This window comes from Procambarus clarkii, chromosome 73 (assembly GCF_040958095.1).
Source record: "Procambarus clarkii isolate CNS0578487 chromosome 73, FALCON_Pclarkii_2.0, whole genome shotgun sequence".
Classification (NCBI taxonomy): domain Eukaryota; kingdom Metazoa; phylum Arthropoda; class Malacostraca; order Decapoda; family Cambaridae; genus Procambarus; species Procambarus clarkii.
In genome coordinates, this window is record NC_091222.1 from 13,697,739 (window position 1) to 13,717,414 (window position 19,676).

Sequence of the window (19,676 nt, forward strand, 5' to 3'; positions counted from 1 at the left end):
ATTACCGGCCGAGTCAGGATCAGTTGATTTATCGATTATTGTGTGGCCTTGTGACATCTTTCATACATTTTAAGTAAAATACAAAACTATCTTAGTGGTTTTTATCATTCCCTCCATTGATCTTGTGGCTATATTATACTGGTAAACATAGAGTGATAACAATAAGTACCTGCCTGATTCCTGATCTTTGAGTGTGACCTTGCCAAGGCTACCACTGAATACACCAGTCCACTGATGGTGTTATTGGCCACCTTAAACACCAATTGGCGACCTTGTGATTAACCGTAGAGCCCTATTGTTGGGGAGGGCACACGACAGTCGATATGCACGAGTCGTGTTCTCACTCTTTCTTAATTAGAGGCCGTTAAGATTGACTGGGAGACTCTCCTGGCGTGCAGTGGCGCCGTGAGGATCGAGGGAAGACCCGCAGGGCTACGGTGAGTTACCTTGAGCATAATTATTGCTTACCCCAGAGTAAGGGTAGAGAATAATAGAGAGGGGAAACCCCAACACCAGTCACCATCAACTTACACACTTCACGGTTTTAGAGGTGAGTAATCTTTTTTTTTTTTTTGCACAGTGAGGCCAAGCAAATTTTCAGTGTTGATTCAATTAAGTACGTAGTGCAGTGCCATTGTTTAAAATTATTAGGAGAAAGTGCCAAGTGCTAGTTAACAATGGAGGCTCAAGTTGAGTTGTTGATGGCTAATCCTGACTTTGAGGGAATTAAAAGCCTAACAAAGTCTGCCTTAATAAGTATGGCAACTAAGTAGGAGTCAACTTCCCAAAATAGAATGAATAAAGCACAGATTGTGAGAGTGATAGTGACCCATCTAGTAAAAGATCGTGAACTAGGGGAAGAATTTCTGAATGAGGTAAGTGAAGAGACAAGTGAGCAGATTGCTTTAAAGCATCTTGAGGTAGAAACTCAGTTAGAATTTGCTTTGTTTGAAGCTCAACAGAAAGAACTTGAGGCTAAAGAAAGACAGCAACAGAGAGAACTTGAAGCTAAAGAGAGACAACAACGATTAGACTTTTTTTTTTTTTTTTTTTTGATAAAAGAAATATACAAAGTATAGCACAATATACACATGACGTGAACCTAAGAACAGAACATACCAACAAAAACATAATCATAAACAGGCATAGAAGAGAACATTGCATAATAAGACCCCAGAAACTCCAAGGACACAAGTCCGAATACAAATAAACATAGAAACGGACACACAACAAACGGACGCATACGGACATGGAAAGACACAACTAACATATAAAGAATAAACCAGACACACATATAAATACACAATGCACACAAGTACAGAAATAACACAAAGCATAAGCACATCGCACACAAATCATATAAGTAACATAAAAACAAACCATGGCCAAGGCCCAGGCACTACTATATGACAACCCCAAGAAAGAATCCGGGGCGAACAATGAAACACAGAGATACATGTACCCTAAGCAAACACACTTCCAGTAAGAACAGCAATCAAACCAACAAAATGAGTAACAAAACAGCCGCATGCAACTCACTCAAGGTACAAGCAACGGCCCACGCAGGAGCCAACATAGAAGCAAACCCACACTCACACACAACCCCACACACCAAACCGAACACACAACCACAGGAGCAACCACACACACACCCAGCACAACTCCCCCGAGGAGGCCCACCGGAGGGCCGGGGATCTAGGATGAAAACAGAAGACCACTCACCCAAAAGCAACCCCACGCACATACCCACCTGTGAACCAACCACGGAACTCGCTCGGAAACGCACGCTGCACCCACCACCACGTGAACCGCAAACGACCCCTCAAAAACCCCAAAAGCCTAGCAACCCCATAACCCTCCCTCCGACCCACCCACACACAATACACAACGTCAGCAACAAGAAGACAAAGCGTATTACGAACACGGCGCGACCTCCGCGGAAAGGACAAAAACAAAAATCTCAAAAGGTCACCCCGACACCCAGGTCCACAAACTCCAACCAACACGTCCCGAAACCAATCAAGCAAACCCCGCAACCGCCCGCAAAAATAAAAGACATGCAACTGCGTCTCAGGGAGACCACAGTGCACACTCGCATCAGAGGCACGCAAACCCAGCATGCACAACCGTGCATTAGTCGCCAACGACAAATGCAAGAGCCGAAACAACAATTCCCGCTGTTGCGGAGCCAGACACCGAGCCCCCAGCGCCGCCCACACATCCCCCCAATCCCAACATGGGAACAAACCCTCCACCCGCGGTGGAACACGACGAAACAAAACCCGATACACCGCCTTGACCGACAAGGACAGGAACCCCGGACAACGGCATACCTCCCGAAGAATCGCCACCGCCCAAGAGTAAACCGGGGGGGTACAGACCGCCGCCTCCCGACAAACACCAAAATCCACCAAATAGCTAAACCTAACAGAGCAATAATAAACAGACAAACCATTGAGCCCCCCACCCAACTCAAACCCCTGACACAACGAGACCCAAAAGAGCGCCCGAGCCCTCGTGAACACATCAGGAATGCCCACCCCACCCTCCCGCACAGCCAACACCAACGTCGACCGGCGAATTGGGTGGTAACGACCACACCACACATAACGATAAACCTGGCGTTCCAACCCGAAAGCCAGCTTTCAAAAAGCCATCCAGGGGGAAAACCCGAGCCACGAACCAGACCCGGGACAAAACTTTGCAATTCACAAGCAACGCCCGCTGATAAAGAGTCAACGGGCGCACAGCCAGCAACCCAATCGCAACACCGACACTCCGGGAAACCATATCCCAATTGCAAGCCAAGGACCTCTCATAGGAAGCGAACCAGGTAAGCTCCAAAACCCGCATAGAAGTGACAACCGGAAACCATGACCCCACCCACAGAAGGCGAGAGGACCACCCACCAAGACCAATAAGACCGGATTTCGCACGATTTACCTGCGCCCCAGTGGCCAACTCAAACCTCTCAACCACAACCTGGACCGCCCCAACCGACCCCTCCGAGGCCAGGAACAGGACGGTATCATCTGCATAACCGCAGATAGGCAACCGAAGACCCGACGGCAAACGGGGGGGGGGGGGGGGGGACGATCAACGGGCATCCCTTGATCGCCCGAAAAAACGGCTCCTGAAAGACGATATACAGGAGCATCGAAAGCGGACAACCCTGCCGCACCGAGCGACGCACAGGGAAAGAATCACTCAAAAACCCATTTACACAGACACGACTACAACATTGAGCGTACAACATACGCACCCAACGAACAAACAAGGGCGGAAATCCCAGCCTCCCCAACACACGAAACACAAAATCGAGCGACACACGGTCGAAAGCCTTCGACCAATCAGAAACTTCAGAAACTTAACTTCAGAAATAAAGGAACCTAGCCAGAGAAACTTGTATTGGAAAAATGTACCGAATAGAAAATTAATATGGAAACATGAGACTGATCTCAGATCAATCATAGAAACACTTGGAAAGATAATTTGTGGTAAAGACCTTGAGAAAGCAGTTACATTTATTGACAGTTCTATTCATGAATATAATAATAATATTGTTGATAGTATGAAATATGAGCTCCTAAAATTAAGAAAAATTAATGAGATAGTATCTTGGAGAGATAAATTTACATACTCCAGAGGATCATATGTGAAATTTCTGATATATATAGACAGTGATGTAGAACATAATCACAAGACTGAACTTCTTAATTTTCATGAAAGAATATATTGGAAGTGTTCTCATTTTTTCAGAAATATGTCCCTATTACTTTTATATGTTTGTAATTCAATAAATCTCAAGTGTCACACATTTTTACTTTCAGAAAAAAATGCCATTGATCTTCGTTCAATTGCATTTGTTTTTCTTGGATATGGAAGTGTGTTACGTATTCCTATTTGAGGAATACTTACATTAATGTACTCAATATAATATTTATTATAATTGTCTCTTGCATGAAGGCATGTGTATATATTTTTACACTTGTCCAATATTTGGCAACACAGTTGAGGGAGCGGGGGCTTTCTACGTCACAGGTACGGGACGTGTGAGATCCGGGTAAACTTCCTGATAGAATACAGGAAAGCTTGTATTTGTGTAGTTGCCAGTTTTTCCTCTTTATTATTCTATATTAAATAATTTTGTTTTATATAAATATGTTACCTCTGTTGATACATGTCAACCTGACCATGCAAATTTAAGTTATTCTTATATTTTTATTAGCATGAATTCGTTGCTCAGTTAAGTAAATTAAAATTAAATAAATTTACCATTCTTCATGTTGTGGAGGGGCGAGTGCTGGGGACTCCGACCCCAGTGCCTTTTTGTTTGCCCTGTGTTAGTTGTGTGCTTTGTGCTTTTCTTGTGCCTTTTATGTTATTTATGGTATGTGTGCTTGTTTGCTCCTCTGTTTCTGGAGCTTGCCTCATATGTATTTTGTGTTACTCTGTGTGGGGTTATGCTTTATTCTCCTCCCCTTTTGATTATCGGGGTGTTTTGTATTACTGTCCCTGTGTTATGTGTGTGTGTGTGTTTTTTTGTCATTACTTAATGTTCTTTGTCTTTTTCATGTGCTATGTGTTTGCTCTATGCTGATTGTGTATTGTTTATGTATTGTTCTATTCTTTCTTTGATTTGTGTTTGTATTATGATTTTGTGTTCTGATTTGTATTCTGATTTTTTATATAAATAAAAAAAAAAGACTTACGGGCTATTCGTGCCCGTGCCACCTTTTGGGTGGCTTAATCTTCATCAATCAATCAATCAATCTGTTTTCACCTCCATTCTACTTTGCTCTAATAAAGGCGATGTAGCCGAAAACGCTTTAAGCATTCCCTATTTTTCACATGTGGTTTTTCCGCATATTTAGATCAGTGTTTTTTTTTATCTTTGTTGCGTATACTTTTACTGCTACTTTTTTCATTATTATTATTATTATTATTATTACACAGAGATATTACATTAACGAGATATATCAAAGAACAAATCCACAGGAGCCTTGATGAGGGTTCGAACCTATATACTGAGTGTTCCCAGATGCGCTCTACTCAACTGTACCACGACATGGTAAAATAATTGCTACTTGAAAGAGTGCTACTGCAGCCCCAAGCCATGTATACCATGTCGCACCCATGTATACCATACAAGCAACTGTACCATGCTGTCGTAGAGTTGACTAGAGCGCATCTGGGAACTCTCAGCGCATAGGTTCGAACCCTCTTCAAGGCTCCTGTGGATTTGCTCTATTATTATTATTATTATTATTATTACTATTATTATTATTATTATTTAGGATAAAAGCACACTTGTGTATATGTTAGGTTTATGTAAGGAATTTACATCAAGTCTTTTGCACTCTCCTGAGTGCCTTGTCAAGGTCTGAGTGTGTGATCAGGACGAGCCTTACATCTCAACGTCTAATCAAAAGTCTAATCATAATCAGAATAGACGTTGAGATGTAAGTCTCGCCTTAATCAGACACTCAGACCTTGACAAAGCACTCAAGAGAGTGCGAAAGACTTGGTTTAAATTCCTTACATAAATTTCACATATACACAAGTGTGGGTTTTTTCCTATGTTATTATGTCTGTGAGAAGACATTACCATTACTAATTTTTATTATTATTACTATGTGTTTGGGATCAAGGTCCCGGGCAACTTGGGAAGTTGCCCGGGTCCTTGACTTGTTGTTCTGTCCTTTCTGAAAAGTGGGTGGTATCCTGGAAGATGGAATTCTCCTCATTAATTAAGGCTTCTCGTCCCCGTTCTGCTGAGTTCAGTGACATCGAGACTTTTAACCTTAGTGCACGCACTTAGTTCATCAAGTCATGGCTGCTGAAGTCGTTCCCAGGGCCATCTTCTTCAGCTCCCGCCTGAGTACTTTACCAGTGGCAGTCTTGGGAATCTCCCTCACAAACACAACTCCTCCCACCAGCCTCTTATACGGGGCCACTTTCGAATCAACGAACCTTAAAAGAAAATAAGAACATTATAAATTGCATTAATAATTACGTATATTGAACAATGGTAAAATTCTTTAAAAGAAAAATTCAAGGTTTTATTGTTATTATTAATAAGAGATGGACTAGGTGCAGCGTATGGAGCTGCTTATATCACACACATATTTTTTATGCAATGCAGATGTAGTACAGCAGAAAACAACAGACTAATCAGCCTAACCTCGCACACCTGCAAGCTCACGGAGAGTATCCTATAACTGCTGTATTAAAATATAAAAGCTCCAAATTATCAGATGTTATATTGTAAACAATTAAGGCTTCCCACTTATCCCAGATGTAATCCACAAACCTATTAGCCACTAATGGCATTGGTAATTATGGTAATACATGTTCCACAACGTTTCCACGAACCGCTTAGGACAATAAAAAGTAACCAGCAAGTTACCTATCACGCCAAACAATGATCAACCTGCCAAATAAGGAAGCAAACTGTTTTAGCCCCACCAAAAACTGTCTCATAAACCGAAGCAAGAGTGAAACTTCATGGCACAGTCTCTGAATACAAAAGACATGGAAATGGTACACCGCAAGGAGGCATTCCCGGCCCCCTACTCTTCAACTGTTTAATGGAAATAATAATAAGGTTGAAACTCCCACAACACTGCAGGCTGCTCAACTATGCGGACGACTTTGTCATCATCATAAAAGGAAGGGATGTGGCACGCCTTTCACCCAAATGCTTAGACTACTTTAGTGAAGAGGCAAAGCAGATTGGTTTCAAACTTAACCCCACCAGAACAAAAGCCATGTCCATCAAATATTGATGCCCAACCACCAACTCAAAGTACAGGTTCTACCAATTGAATGCGTGGACACTTAATCTAGGAATAATCTTGGACACACAGATCAATTTTAATGCCGAGGTCACTTACTTGAGAGAGAGAGAACTGCGGCCAATCCTCAGGTCGTTAACCTCCCTCTCTGGAGGAGCCAAGCTGCAAGTCCTTCCCACATACTATGTACAGACAGTCAGCTCAGTGATCGACTATGTCGCACCTGCACTCACACTTCTATCACGACAACAGTGGAAAATGCAAGAAGTAACACAAAACATTGCTACGAGAGCTGCCCTGGTAGCCCATATGTGGACCAGATTGGAAACGGGTTTGCCCTCTCTTCATGTAAGAATAACTCAAGAGCAGCTACAATTATCAGAAAGGTAATTGTTTCCCCTGATCCAGTTCCATTACAATAGGCCTTGGTGGTTTGACTTGGTAAAAAAATCGGATACTCTTGGGCTGTCAGAGTGGGAGAAGTCCTAAACAGATTACAATTAAATAACATGATTCTTGATGGAGGGGGGTGATCATCCACACCCAAACTACACTTGTTCCCCACCATGGGAGGAGCCTTCCTTCAAAATAGTAATAGAAAGTCTTCTGATGAAAAAGGCTGCCTATAATCCAACAATCATAGGACGCATCGTAGAAGAGCAAATGTGCAGCATAGCAGGAGACACCCACATCTTCACAAACGGATCGTTGGACACAGAATATGAGAGTGCTGGCGCTGCTCTTTGCACAGAGAGCGAACAGGCATATTAGAGACTGGGAGGATCAGTATCATCAACTCATCAACCCAAACTAAGCTGTTTGCCATACAACAGGCATTCGCCTATATGATTGTACAAAACACTCAAAATGCAATCATACACACAGACTCAAAAGCTGCACTTCATCTATTAGGACAAAAGCAGTGCAAAAACAACATGGAAATAATTACCACCATTTTGTATTGTGGAGCAGGCGGTAAATTCAAAGAACTCAACATAACCCTAAACTGGATCCCATCCCATGTTGGATTGCCATAAATGAGAAAGCCGATGAAAGGGCTAAATTGGCAACTCGTCATCCAGTGATGACGAAATGAGACGAGAGATGATGAAAACAATCCAATCCAGCCTAGAGTACATAAAAAACACCTTCACCAAAAAACTCGCACACTTCAACAAAGCCTATCTACACCAGAGAGCGGCAGAATGTTCGCCCTCTACAATATAATATCTTCAGGCCATCAAGTTAGACAGGTAAAATATCCCAAATGGAATCCAAAGGGAAATAGCAATTCGCTTATATAAACGACTACGTCTAGGTTACAGATGCAATTGGGAAATTGGTGAACCCAGGGAATGGGAATAAATTTTCTGCCAAACAATCACAGGAAAAACACTACCTCACTATCTCCTGGAATGTGAAGCATCCAACGAACTTAGAAAAACTTTAGGAGCCCCTGAATCTTGCAGCAATCACCTTGAAGCCATCAACACAGCCACTATTCTGGTCAAAAAAGGTGTCCAGCAGCTGAACTTCCTCATAAATACTATCAAGCAGTATCCTCCCCCGCGGGAGCAACCACATAGTAGGTAAGGATTGACGATTGAAATGCAATCTCAGCTCACAGTATATCCTTTCACGAGCAAAGATTTAATTGTTTATATTATTTTATATATATATATATATATATATATATATATATATATATATATATATATATATATATGTCGTACCTAGTAGCCAGAACTCACTTCTCAGCCTACTATACATGGCCAGATTTGCCTAATAAGCCAAGTTTTCCTGAATTAATATATTTTCTCTATTTTTTTTCTTATGAAATGATAAAGCTATCCATTTCATTATGTATGAGGTCAATTTTTTTTTATTGGAGTTAAAATTAACGCAGATATATGACCGAACCTAACCAACCCTACCTAACCTAACCTAACCTATATTTATAGGTAAGGTTAGGTTAGGTAGCCAAAAAAGGCTAGGTTAGGTTAGGTTAGGTAGGTTAGGTAGACGAAAAAACATTAATTCATGAAAACTTGGCTTATTAGGCAAATCGGGCCTTGAATAGTAGGCTGAGAAGTGCGTTCTGGCTATTAGGTACGACATATATATATATATATTGTGACAATAATCTCCTTCAAGAGATTGAGCCTGCTCTTCCCTTCATAATTACGTCGTCACAATTATATAAAAGACTATGGAAGAAATGTCAAACAACGACAACAACACCAGCACCAGCAAGGCTTGCCAGGGTGAGCAGAAACGTATGCATCCAGCCACCTGTTCGAACTCCAACCACCAAACTACCCGTTGATCGCTACGGCTCCGCTGATTGGTCGCCGGTCTGGCTGCACCTGCACTCGCCCCCAATACTACCTGATGTCTGGGGTCGCCCCAACATCAGTCCTCAGAATGTTCCGTGCTTTCGTAGCCAGCACTCCTCCCAGCTAGACGTTAGCGTGTACTGAGAGAGGTGGTGGCTTTAAGCCAATATTCCAGCACCTCCCACTTACCTTTTGTGTTGCACTTCTTATTATTTTGCCTTAACGTAACTTTCATTGTGTCATTTAAGTATTCTTATTATTTTGATTCATTGATTTTATTATACATATTTGTTTGTCCATATTTTCATGTTTTGATTTATTTAACGTAATTAAAATTTCATTGTTAAAGTTTTACTTGTGTTTTGTGTGTCTTCTCCTTACCTTACCACAGACGAAGTTCCAGTTTTTCTATTTTTTTTTTATAACTATGTGACGAGGCCATACCCCTAGCCTTAAACAGCCGAACACCAACGCGTTACCGTCACAATATATATATATATATATATATATATATATATATATATATATATATATATATATATATATATGTCGTACCTAATAGCCAGAACGCACTTCTCAGCCTACTATTCAAGGCCCGATTTGCCTAATAAGCCAAGTTTTCATGAATTAATGTTTTTTCGTCTACCTAACCTACCTAACCTAACCTAGCTTTTTTTGGCTACCTAACCTAACCTTACCTATAAATATAGGTTAGGTTAGGTTAGGTAGGGTTGGTTAGGTTCGGTCATATATCTACGTTAATTTTAACTCCAATAAAAAAAAATTGACCTCATACATAGAGAAAAGGGCTGCTTTATCATTTCATAAGAAAAAAATTATAGTAAATATATTAATTCAGGAAAACTTGGCTTATTAGGCAAATCGGGCCTTGAATAGTAGGCTGAGAAGTGAGTTCTGGCTACTAGGTACGACATATATATATATATATATATATATATATATATATATATATATATATATATATATATATGTCGTACCTAGTAGCCAGAACTCACTTCTCAGCCTACTATTCAAGGCCCGATTTGCCTAATAAGCCAAGTTTTCCTGAATTAATATATTTACTATAATTTTTTTCTTATGAAATGATAAAGCAGCCCTTTTCTCTATGTATGAGGTCAATTTTTTTTATTGGAGTTAAAATTAACGTAGATATATGACCGAACCTAACCAACCCTACCGAACCTAACCTAACCTATCTTTATAGGTTAGGTTAGGTTAGGTAGCCTAATTAACTACCTAATTACCTAATAGGTAATTAGGTAGTTAATTCATGAAAACTTGGCCTATTAGGCAAATTGGGTCTTACATAGTAGGCTGAGAAGTGCGTTCTGGCTACTAGGTACGACATATATATATATATATATATATATATATATATATATATATATATATATATATATATATATATATATATATATATATATTTTTTTTTAATCAAGTTTGTGAGGGTACCACCTCTGGTGCCAATGTGGGGACCCATAGCCTCGGAGAAGAAAATAAAAAGTATTCAGAGGAGACCTTGTGGTCTCTCACTAAACACTAATATTATCTTCTCCTACCACCCCCATTCTTTTGTATGTACACATATATATTTACTTTATTTGAACTTTGTTACAAAAAAGGAGTTACATATGGGTTACAAAGATGGTTGTCATAGGTTGTCGAGTTCCTCCAGCTCCTCAGATGGCGGGCAGGAACCCTGGATGCAGTGCGCATTTCCCCTCTGTATCGCCACACTGAGGCGCTGGAAAAGAAAGCTTGCAGCTCTCGGGTCCCTTGTTGTTTCAATGAGCCTAGAACCCAGTTCCTTCAAAAAACTGGTAGCACTTTTACCCCAGGCGCCGAGCGTCTCAGAAGCAATGGGGACAAAATTGTAGTGGTGATCCAGTTCTCTATACTTACGGGATTTGGCTGCTTCCCTTTGGGTGGCAGCGCCACCTGGTTGTGCAACACTGAGGTTAATGTAGGTGTTAGCCGGGGTTGATACGCACGTGTAGTCCCATACCAACTGCTTGCCATTCTTCCAGGGGTTCACTGTGATACCATCCGGGCGACCAATAAGAGCATCAGAGTTACGGGGCGTTAGGTAACGGGGCTCTCTTTCAGCTGGGCATCCAGCTGTAGTGAGGCTCCTCTTGATGATGTCGTTAACTTCACTGTGCCTCGAGTGCCATCCCCCTGTGCTTTGGCAGAGTAGGCCATGGTGACCGTACCTGTCAGCCACCACCTCGCCGCAAATACACCTATATCTGGTGTGGATTGGGGCAGCAAGGCGGAGGGCCACAGCAATTCGGAGGGCGTGTGGTGTGAGACGCGTGCCAGTTGCCGACATTGGGGTTGCTAACAGGAAATCCCCTGCATGTGGTGCTGCTACTGCTGTGAGGCGAGCAATGTCGTGTTGTGTTGTTGCAGCACCCAGGCACTCTGCAGCAACTTGGTTTACAATGGGACCATCCCAGCTGGATTGCTTGTGGGATTTTGGGGATGGTGGTTGAGGTGATTGGCCTGCACGAGAGGCCCACTCTGTGGCACAGCGTGTAAAATTGGGATCATGTACACCTGCCAGCTGATGTAAGTGGGCAGGTAGAATTTCCTTCACAAGGTCGTCGGATGCTGATAAGGAGGACAGGAAGGCTGGAACAGCGATTTGCGTTGCTGTTCGAACTCCGAGGCCCCCAAGTCTTACGGGAAGAGAGGCTTGTTTCCACTGTAGGTCATCGAGAGAGAGGTTAAGGGCTTTTTCTAGCATTGATTTCAGTAACCGGTCATACTCACTTAGTTTTTGGCTACTGTAAGATGGTGAACACCTCAGAAAGTAGGTTAACCTGGGGAGGGACAGACATCTGGTGATGAGGTAGAGTGCATCATGAGCATCAATATCCTCAATCCTCCCATCCATCCTCTTAAGGTCGGCGATTTTCTTATCAAGGACCTCATCGATGGCTTTCAACCCCAGGGGAGCTCCTAGGAGTGTGCTGTCTTCAGGTTTAGTTTTATGGATATTTGGCAGAAGACCCTCTATTCTCTCTACGATGCCCTGGTTGGAACATATTATTTCACATTTAGAAGGGTTCAGGGTGAGGCCTAAAACTGCACCTTGCTCCTGGATTTTTCTGATGTCCTCCAGGAGGGAGGACATCAGACGCTGAAACAAAAAACTGGAAGCCCTTGAGTCTCTGGTGACGTCAATGAGCTTGGAGCCTAATTCCTTGAGAAATCTCAAGGCACTCTTGTCCCAGGGGCCATGCGTCTCAGACACTATGGGAACAAAGAGGTATTGACCTTCCAGTCGCCTGTACTTGAGTGATTTTGCTGTTTCCCTGTGGTTGGCCGCCCCACCTGCTTGATCAGCTCCGAAGTGTACATAGGTGTCAGCCAGGGTGGATACACATGTGTAGTCCCACACCAACTGTCTACCCGCCTTCCATGAGTATATGGTGATGCCATCAGGGCGAAGTGCGGGGAAATCCGGGTTTTGGACCCCTAGGATGCGAGGTTCTCTCTCTGCTGGGCACCTAGCTGAGACGAGGCTTCTCTTGATGATGTTATTGACCTCGTTGTGTCTTGCATGCCAGCCCTTTGTGCTTCCGCAATGCAACCCATGCAGTCCATATTGGTCGGCTTCCACCCTGTTGCAAATACACTTGTATTCAGTGTGAATTGGGGCACCAAGGCGGAGGGCCACTGCTACACGAAGGGATTCTGGATCTAGGCGCGTGCCCATTGCTGACATGGGTACTGCCAGGAGGAAGTCTCCTGCATGGGGGGCATTCACTGCTCTGAGGCGGGCTTTCTCCTTGTCTGATGTTGCGACGCTGAGCATGGCATCAGCTACTTTTTCCACTAGAGGGTGGTCCCAGCCGGACTGTTTGTGTATATATATATATATATATATATATATATATATATACAATCTTTGGACAACACCCACCAGTGGGACTCGAACCCAGAAAGCACAACTACCTTCCAGTAGCTGGCATAACTAGTATGCTTTAACCCACTACGCCATCAGACCTTACAAAAGAAGTAGATAGTTCGAGATATATATATCTCAAACATCTCTACCTCCCGAAGGCACCAGATGAGTGAGGGGTCAGTCTGCAATTTTCGTCAAGCCACTGTCAATGTGAGAGAACTCGTGTCCAGCTTATAAGCCTATACTTGCATAAACCACAAGTGAAGATAAACAATCTTTGGACAACACCCACCAGTGGGACTCGAACCCAGAAAGCACAACTACCTTCCAGTAGCTGGCATAACTAGTATGCTTTAACCCACTACGCCATCAGACCTTACAAAAGAAGTAGATAGTTCGAGATATATATATCTCAAACATCTCTACCTCCCGAAGGCACCAGATGAGTGAGGGGTCAGTCTGCAATTTTCGTCAAGCCACTGTCAATGTGAGAGAACTCGTGTCCAGCTTATAAGCCTATACTTGCATAAACCACAAGTGAAGATAAACAATCTTTGGACAACACCCACCAGTGGGACTCGAACCCAGAAAGCACAACTACCTTCCAGTAGCTGGCATAACTAGTATGCTTTAACCCACTACGCCATCAGACCTTACAAAAGAAGTAGATAGTTCGAGATATATATATCTCAAACATCTCTACCTCCCGAAGGCACCAGATGAGTGAGGGGTCAGTCTGCAAATTTTGGGTTAAAGCATACTAGTTATGCCAGCTACTGGAAGGTAGTTGTGCTTTCTGGGTTCGAGTCCCACTGGTGGGTGTTGTCCAAAGATTGTTTATCTTCACTTGTGGTTTATGCAAGTATAGGCTTATAAGCTGGACACGAGTTCTCTCACATTGACAGTGGCTTGACGAAAATTGCAGACTGACCCCTCACTCATCTGGTGCCTTCGGGAGGTAGAGATGTTTGAGATATATATATCTCGAACTATCTACTTCTTTTGTAAGGTCTGATGGCGTAGTGGGTTAAAGCATACTAGTTATGCCAGCTACTGGAAGGTAGTTGTGCTTTCTGGGTTCGAGTCCCACTGGTGGGTGTTGTCCAAAGATTGTTTATCTTCACTTGTGGTTTATGCAAGTATAGGCTTATAAGCTGGACACGAGTTCTCTCACATTGACAGTGGCTTGACGAAAATTGCAGACTGACCCCTCACTCATCTGGTGCCTTCGGGAGGTAGAGATGTTTGAGATATATATATCTCGAACTATCTACTTCTTTTGTAAGGTCTGATGGCGTAGTGGGTTAAAGCATACTAGTTATGCCAGCTACTGGAAGGTAGTTGTGCTTTCTGGGTTCGAGTCCCACTGGTGGGTGTTGTCCAAAGATTGTTTATCTTCACTTGTGGTTTATGCAAGTATAGGCTTATAAGCTGGACACGAGTTCTCTCACATTGACAGTGGCTTGACGAAAATTGCAGACTGACCCCTCACTCATCTGGTGCCTTCGGGAGGTAGAGATGTTTGAGATATATATATCTCGAACTATCTACTTCTTTTGTAAGGTCTGATGGCGTAGTGGGTTAAAGCATACTAGTTATGCCAGCTACTGGAAGGTAGTTGTGCTTTCTGGGTTCGAGTCCCACTGGTGGGTGTTGTCCAAAGATTGTTTATCTTCACTTGTGGTTTATGCAAGTATAGGCTTATAAGCTGGACACGAGTTCTCTCACATTGACAGTGGCTTGACGAAAATTGCAGACTGACCCCTCACTCATCTGGTGCCTTCGGGAGGTAGAGATGTTTGAGATATATATATCTCGAACTATCTACTTCTTTTGTAAGGTCTGATGGCGTAGTGGGTTAAAGCATACTAGTTATGCCAGCTACTGGAAGGTAGTTGTGCTTTCTGGGTTCGAGTCCCACTGGTGGGTGTTGTCCAAAGATTGTTTATCTTCACTTGTGGTTTATGCAAGTATAGGCTTATAAGCTGGACACGAGTTCTCTCACATTGACAGTGGCTTGACGAAAATTGCAGACTGACCCCTCACTCATCTGGTGCCTTCGGGAGGTAGAGATGTTTGAGATATATATATCTCGAACTATCTACTTCTTTTGTAAGGTCTGATGGCGTAGTGGGTTAAAGCATACTAGTTATGCCAGCTACTGGAAGGTAGTTGTGCTTTCTGGGTTCGAGTCCCACTGGTGGGTGTTGTCCAAAGATTGTTTATCTTCACTTGTGGTTTATGCAAGTATAGGCTTATAAGCTGGACACGAGTTCTCTCACATTGACAGTGGCTTGACGAAAATTGCAGACTGACCCCTCACTCATCTGGTGCCTTCGGGAGGTAGAGATGTTTGAGATATATATATCTCGAACTATCTACTTCTTTTGTAAGGTCTGATGGCGTAGTGGGTTAAAGCATACTAGTTATGCCAGCTACTGGAAGGTAGTTGTGCTTTCTGGGTTCGAGTCCCACTGGTGGGTGTTGTCCAAAGATTGTTTATCTTCACTTGTGGTTTATGCAAGTATAGGCTTATAAGCTGGACACGAGTTCTCTCACATTGACAGTGGCTTGACGAAAATTGCAGACTGACCCCTCACTCATCTGGTGCCTTCGGGAGGTAGAGATGTTTGAGATATATATATCTCGAACTATCTACTTCTTTTGTAAGGTCTGATGGCGTAGTGGGTTAAAGCATACTAGTTATGCCAGCTACTGGAAGGTAGTTGTGCTTTCTGGGTTCGAGTCCCACTGGTGGGTGTTGTCCAAAGATTGTTTATCTTCACTTGTGGTTTATGCAAGTATAGGCTTATAAGCTGGACACGAGTTCTCTCACATTGACAGTGGCTTGACGAAAATTGCAGACTGACCCCTCACTCATCTGGTGCCTTCGGGAGGTAGAGATGTTTGAGATATATATATCTCGAACTATCTACTTCTTTTGTAAGGTCTGATGGCGTAGTGGGTTAAAGCATACTAGTTATGCCAGCTACTGGAAGGTAGTTGTGCTTTCTGGGTTCGAGTCCCACTGGTGGGTGTTGTCCAAAGATTGTTTATCTTCACTTGTGGTTTATGCAAGTATAGGCTTATAAGCTGGACACGAGTTCTCTCACATTGACAGTGGCTTGACGAAAATTGCAGACTGACCCCTCACTCATCTGGTGCCTTCGGGAGGTAGAGATGTTTGAGATATATATATCTCGAACTATCTACTTCTTTTGTAAGGTCTGATGGCGTAGTGGGTTAAAGCATACTAGTTATGCCAGCTACTGGAAGGTAGTTGTGCTTTCTGGGTTCGAGTCCCACTGGTGGGTGTTGTCCAAAGATTGTTTATCTTCACTTGTGGTTTATGCAAGTATAGGCTTATAAGCTGGACACGAGTTCTCTCACATTGACAGTGGCTTGACGAAAATTGCAGACTGACCCCTCACTCATCTGGTGCCTTCGGGAGGTAGAGATGTTTGAGATATATATATCTCGAACTATCTACTTCTTTTGTAAGGTCTGATGGCGTAGTGGGTTAAAGCATACTAGTTATGCCAGCTACTGGAAGGTAGTTGTGCTTTCTGGGTTCGAGTCCCACTGGTGGGTGTTGTCCAAAGATTGTTTATCTTCACTTGTGGTTTATGCAAGTATAGGCTTATAAGCTGGACACGAGTTCTCTCACATTGACAGTGGCTTGACGAAAATTGCAGACTGACCCCTCACTCATCTGGTGCCTTCGGGAGGTAGAGATGTTTGAGATATATATATCTCGAACTATCTACTTCTTTTGTAAGGTCTGATGGCGTAGTGGGTTAAAGCATACTAGTTATGCCAGCTACTGGAAGGTAGTTGTGCTTTCTGGGTTCGAGTCCCACTGGTGGGTGTTGTCCAAAGATTGTTTATCTTCACTTGTGGTTTATGCAAGTATAGGCTTATAAGCTGGACACGAGTTCTCTCACATTGACAGTGGCTTGACGAAAATTGCAGACTGACCCCTCACTCATCTGGTGCCTTCGGGAGGTAGAGATGTTTGAGATATATATATCTCGAACTATCTACTTCTTTTGTAAGGTCTGATGGCGTAGTGGGTTAAAGCATACTAGTTATGCCAGCTACTGGAAGGTAGTTGTGCTTTCTGGGTTCGAGTCCCACTGGTGGGTGTTGTCCAAAGATTGTTTATCTTCACTTGTGGTTTATGCAAGTATAGGCTTATAAGCTGGACACGAGTTCTCTCACATTGACAGTGGCTTGACGAAAATTGCAGACTGACCCCTCACTCATCTGGTGCCTTCGGGAGGTAGAGATGTTTGAGATATATATATCTCGAACTATCTACTTCTTTTGTAAGGTCTGATGGCGTAGTGGGTTAAAGCATACTAGTTATGCCAGCTACTGGAAGGTAGTTGTGCTTTCTGGGTTCGAGTCCCACTGGTGGGTGTTGTCCAAAGATTGTTTATCTTCACTTGTGGTTTATGCAAGTATAGGCTTATATATATATATATATATATATATATATATATATATATATATATATATATATATATATATATATATATATATATATTTATATATATATATATATATATATATATATATATATATATATATGTATATATATATATATATATATATATATATATATATATATATATATATATATATATATATATATATATATGTATATATATATATATATATATATATATATATATATATATATATATATAATATATTATATATATATATATATATACAATTATATATATATATATATAATTGTACTCACCTAGTTGTGCTTGCGGGGGTTGAGCTCTGGCTCTTTGGTCCCGCCTCTCAACCGTCAATCAACAGGGGTACAGGTTCCTGAGCCTATTGGGCTCTATCATATCTACACTTGAAACTGTGTATGGAGTCAGCCTCCACCACATTGCTTCCTAATGCATTCCATTTGTCAACCACTCTGACACTAAAAAAGTTCTTTCTAATATCTCTGTGGCTCATTTGGGCACTCAGTTTCCACCTGTGTCCCCTAGTGCGTGTGCCCCTTGTGTTAAATAGCCTGTCTTCATCAACACTGTCGATTCCCTTGAGAATCATGAATGTGGTGATCATGTCCCCCCCTAACTCTTCTGTCTTCCAACGAAGATAGGTTCAATTCCCGTAGTCTCTCCTCGTAGCTCATACCTCTCAGCTCGGGTACTAGTCTGGTGGCAAACCTTTGAACCTTTTCCAGTTTAGTCTTATACTTGACTAGATATGGACTCCATGCTGGAGCCGCATACTCCAGGATTGGTCTGACATATGTGGTATATAATGTTCTGAAAGATTCCTTACACAAGTTTCTAAAGGCCGTTCTTATGTTAGCCAACCTGGCATATGCTGCTGATGTTATCCTCTTGATATGAGCATCAGGAGACAGGTCTGGCGTGATATCAACCCCCAGGTCTTTCTCTCTCTGACTCTTGAAGTATTTCATCTCCCAAGTGATACCTTGTATCTGGTCTCCTGCTTCCTACCCCTATCTTCATTACATTACATTTGCTTGGGTTAAACTCTAACATCCATTTGTTCGACCATTCCTGCAGCTTGTCCAGGTCTTCTTGAAGCCTCAAGCTGTCCTCCTCTGTCTTAATCCTTCTCATAATTTTGTCGTCGTCAGTGTCACGACCCTTGAGACTAAATAAGGTTCTTCTCCCCACAGTGTAAAGAAATGGTAAGAAATCGGCCTTGCCAATAGATGTCTAGGGGTATAATTACATCACTGTATAAAAAGGAGAACAATATATATTGCTAAGGGGAACAACATAACAACAATTAAGTGTATAAATAGTAGCCAGAAATATTTATCAGCATGCAATATCATAAAAGGAAATTAAGTATTGAGACCTGAGCAATATCACCAGAACATGGATTAATCAATAGTAATTCTCAAATCATCTAACCAGTCTCCGTGGTGTAGTGGTAAGACACTCGCCTGGCGTTCCGCGAGCGCTATGTCATGGGTTTGTATCCTGGCCGGGGAGGATTTACTGGGCGCAATTCCTTAACTGTAGCCTCTGTTTAACGCAACAGTAAAATGTGTACTTGGATGAAAAAACGATTCTTCGTGGCAGGGGATCGTATTCCAGGGACCATAGGATTAAGGACTTGCCCGAAACGCTACGCGTACTAGTGGCTGTACAAGAATGTAACAACGCTTGACCATCACGACTGGACAAAAGGAAGTGATAGCCGAAGCTATTTGAACCACTTCCCCGCCGGCGGATTAAGGCGTCCCTGTACATACCAGTTGCGTTGCTCCTGGCAGTATGGGTTCGATTCACTTCTGGGGTGTGAGTTTTCAGTTGTATATAGTCCTGGGGACCATTCAGGCTTGTTTGCATTTGTGTTCCTCACGTGTGCCCCAAAGAATGAGGTGATTTGATAAAATGCTATGCCCAAGATTACTATCCGAGTGCCGGCGGGGAAGTGGTTCAAACAGCTTCGGCTATCACTTCCTTTTGTCCGGTCGTGATGGTCAAGCGGATTAAGGCGTCCCTGTACATACCAGTTGCGTTGCTCCTGGCAGTATGGGTTCGAGTCACTTCTGGGGTGTGAGTTTTCAGTTGTATATAGTCCTGG

The 19,676-nt window shown here is 42.5% G+C and overlaps 1 protein-coding gene across 5 annotated transcripts in view; it reads right to left on the minus strand.

Annotated features, from left to right (window-relative positions):
• Positions 1 to 3,510: 3,510 nt before the first annotated feature.
• LOC123774144 (uncharacterized) overlaps positions 3,511 to 19,676 on the minus strand; it is a 270,075-nt gene continuing 253,909 nt past the window's right edge. For 4 of the 5 annotated variants that reach the window (XM_069312678.1, XM_069312674.1, XM_069312675.1 and 1 more), the window contains one exon: positions 3,511 to 5,973. In XM_069312678.1, the coding sequence (XP_069168779.1) occupies positions 5,826 to 5,973 (148 nt within the window). In that variant the 3' untranslated portion in view covers positions 3,511 to 5,825. The remainder of the gene's footprint in view (positions 5,974 to 19,676) is intronic. The other variant, XM_069312677.1, reaches the window with a different exon arrangement.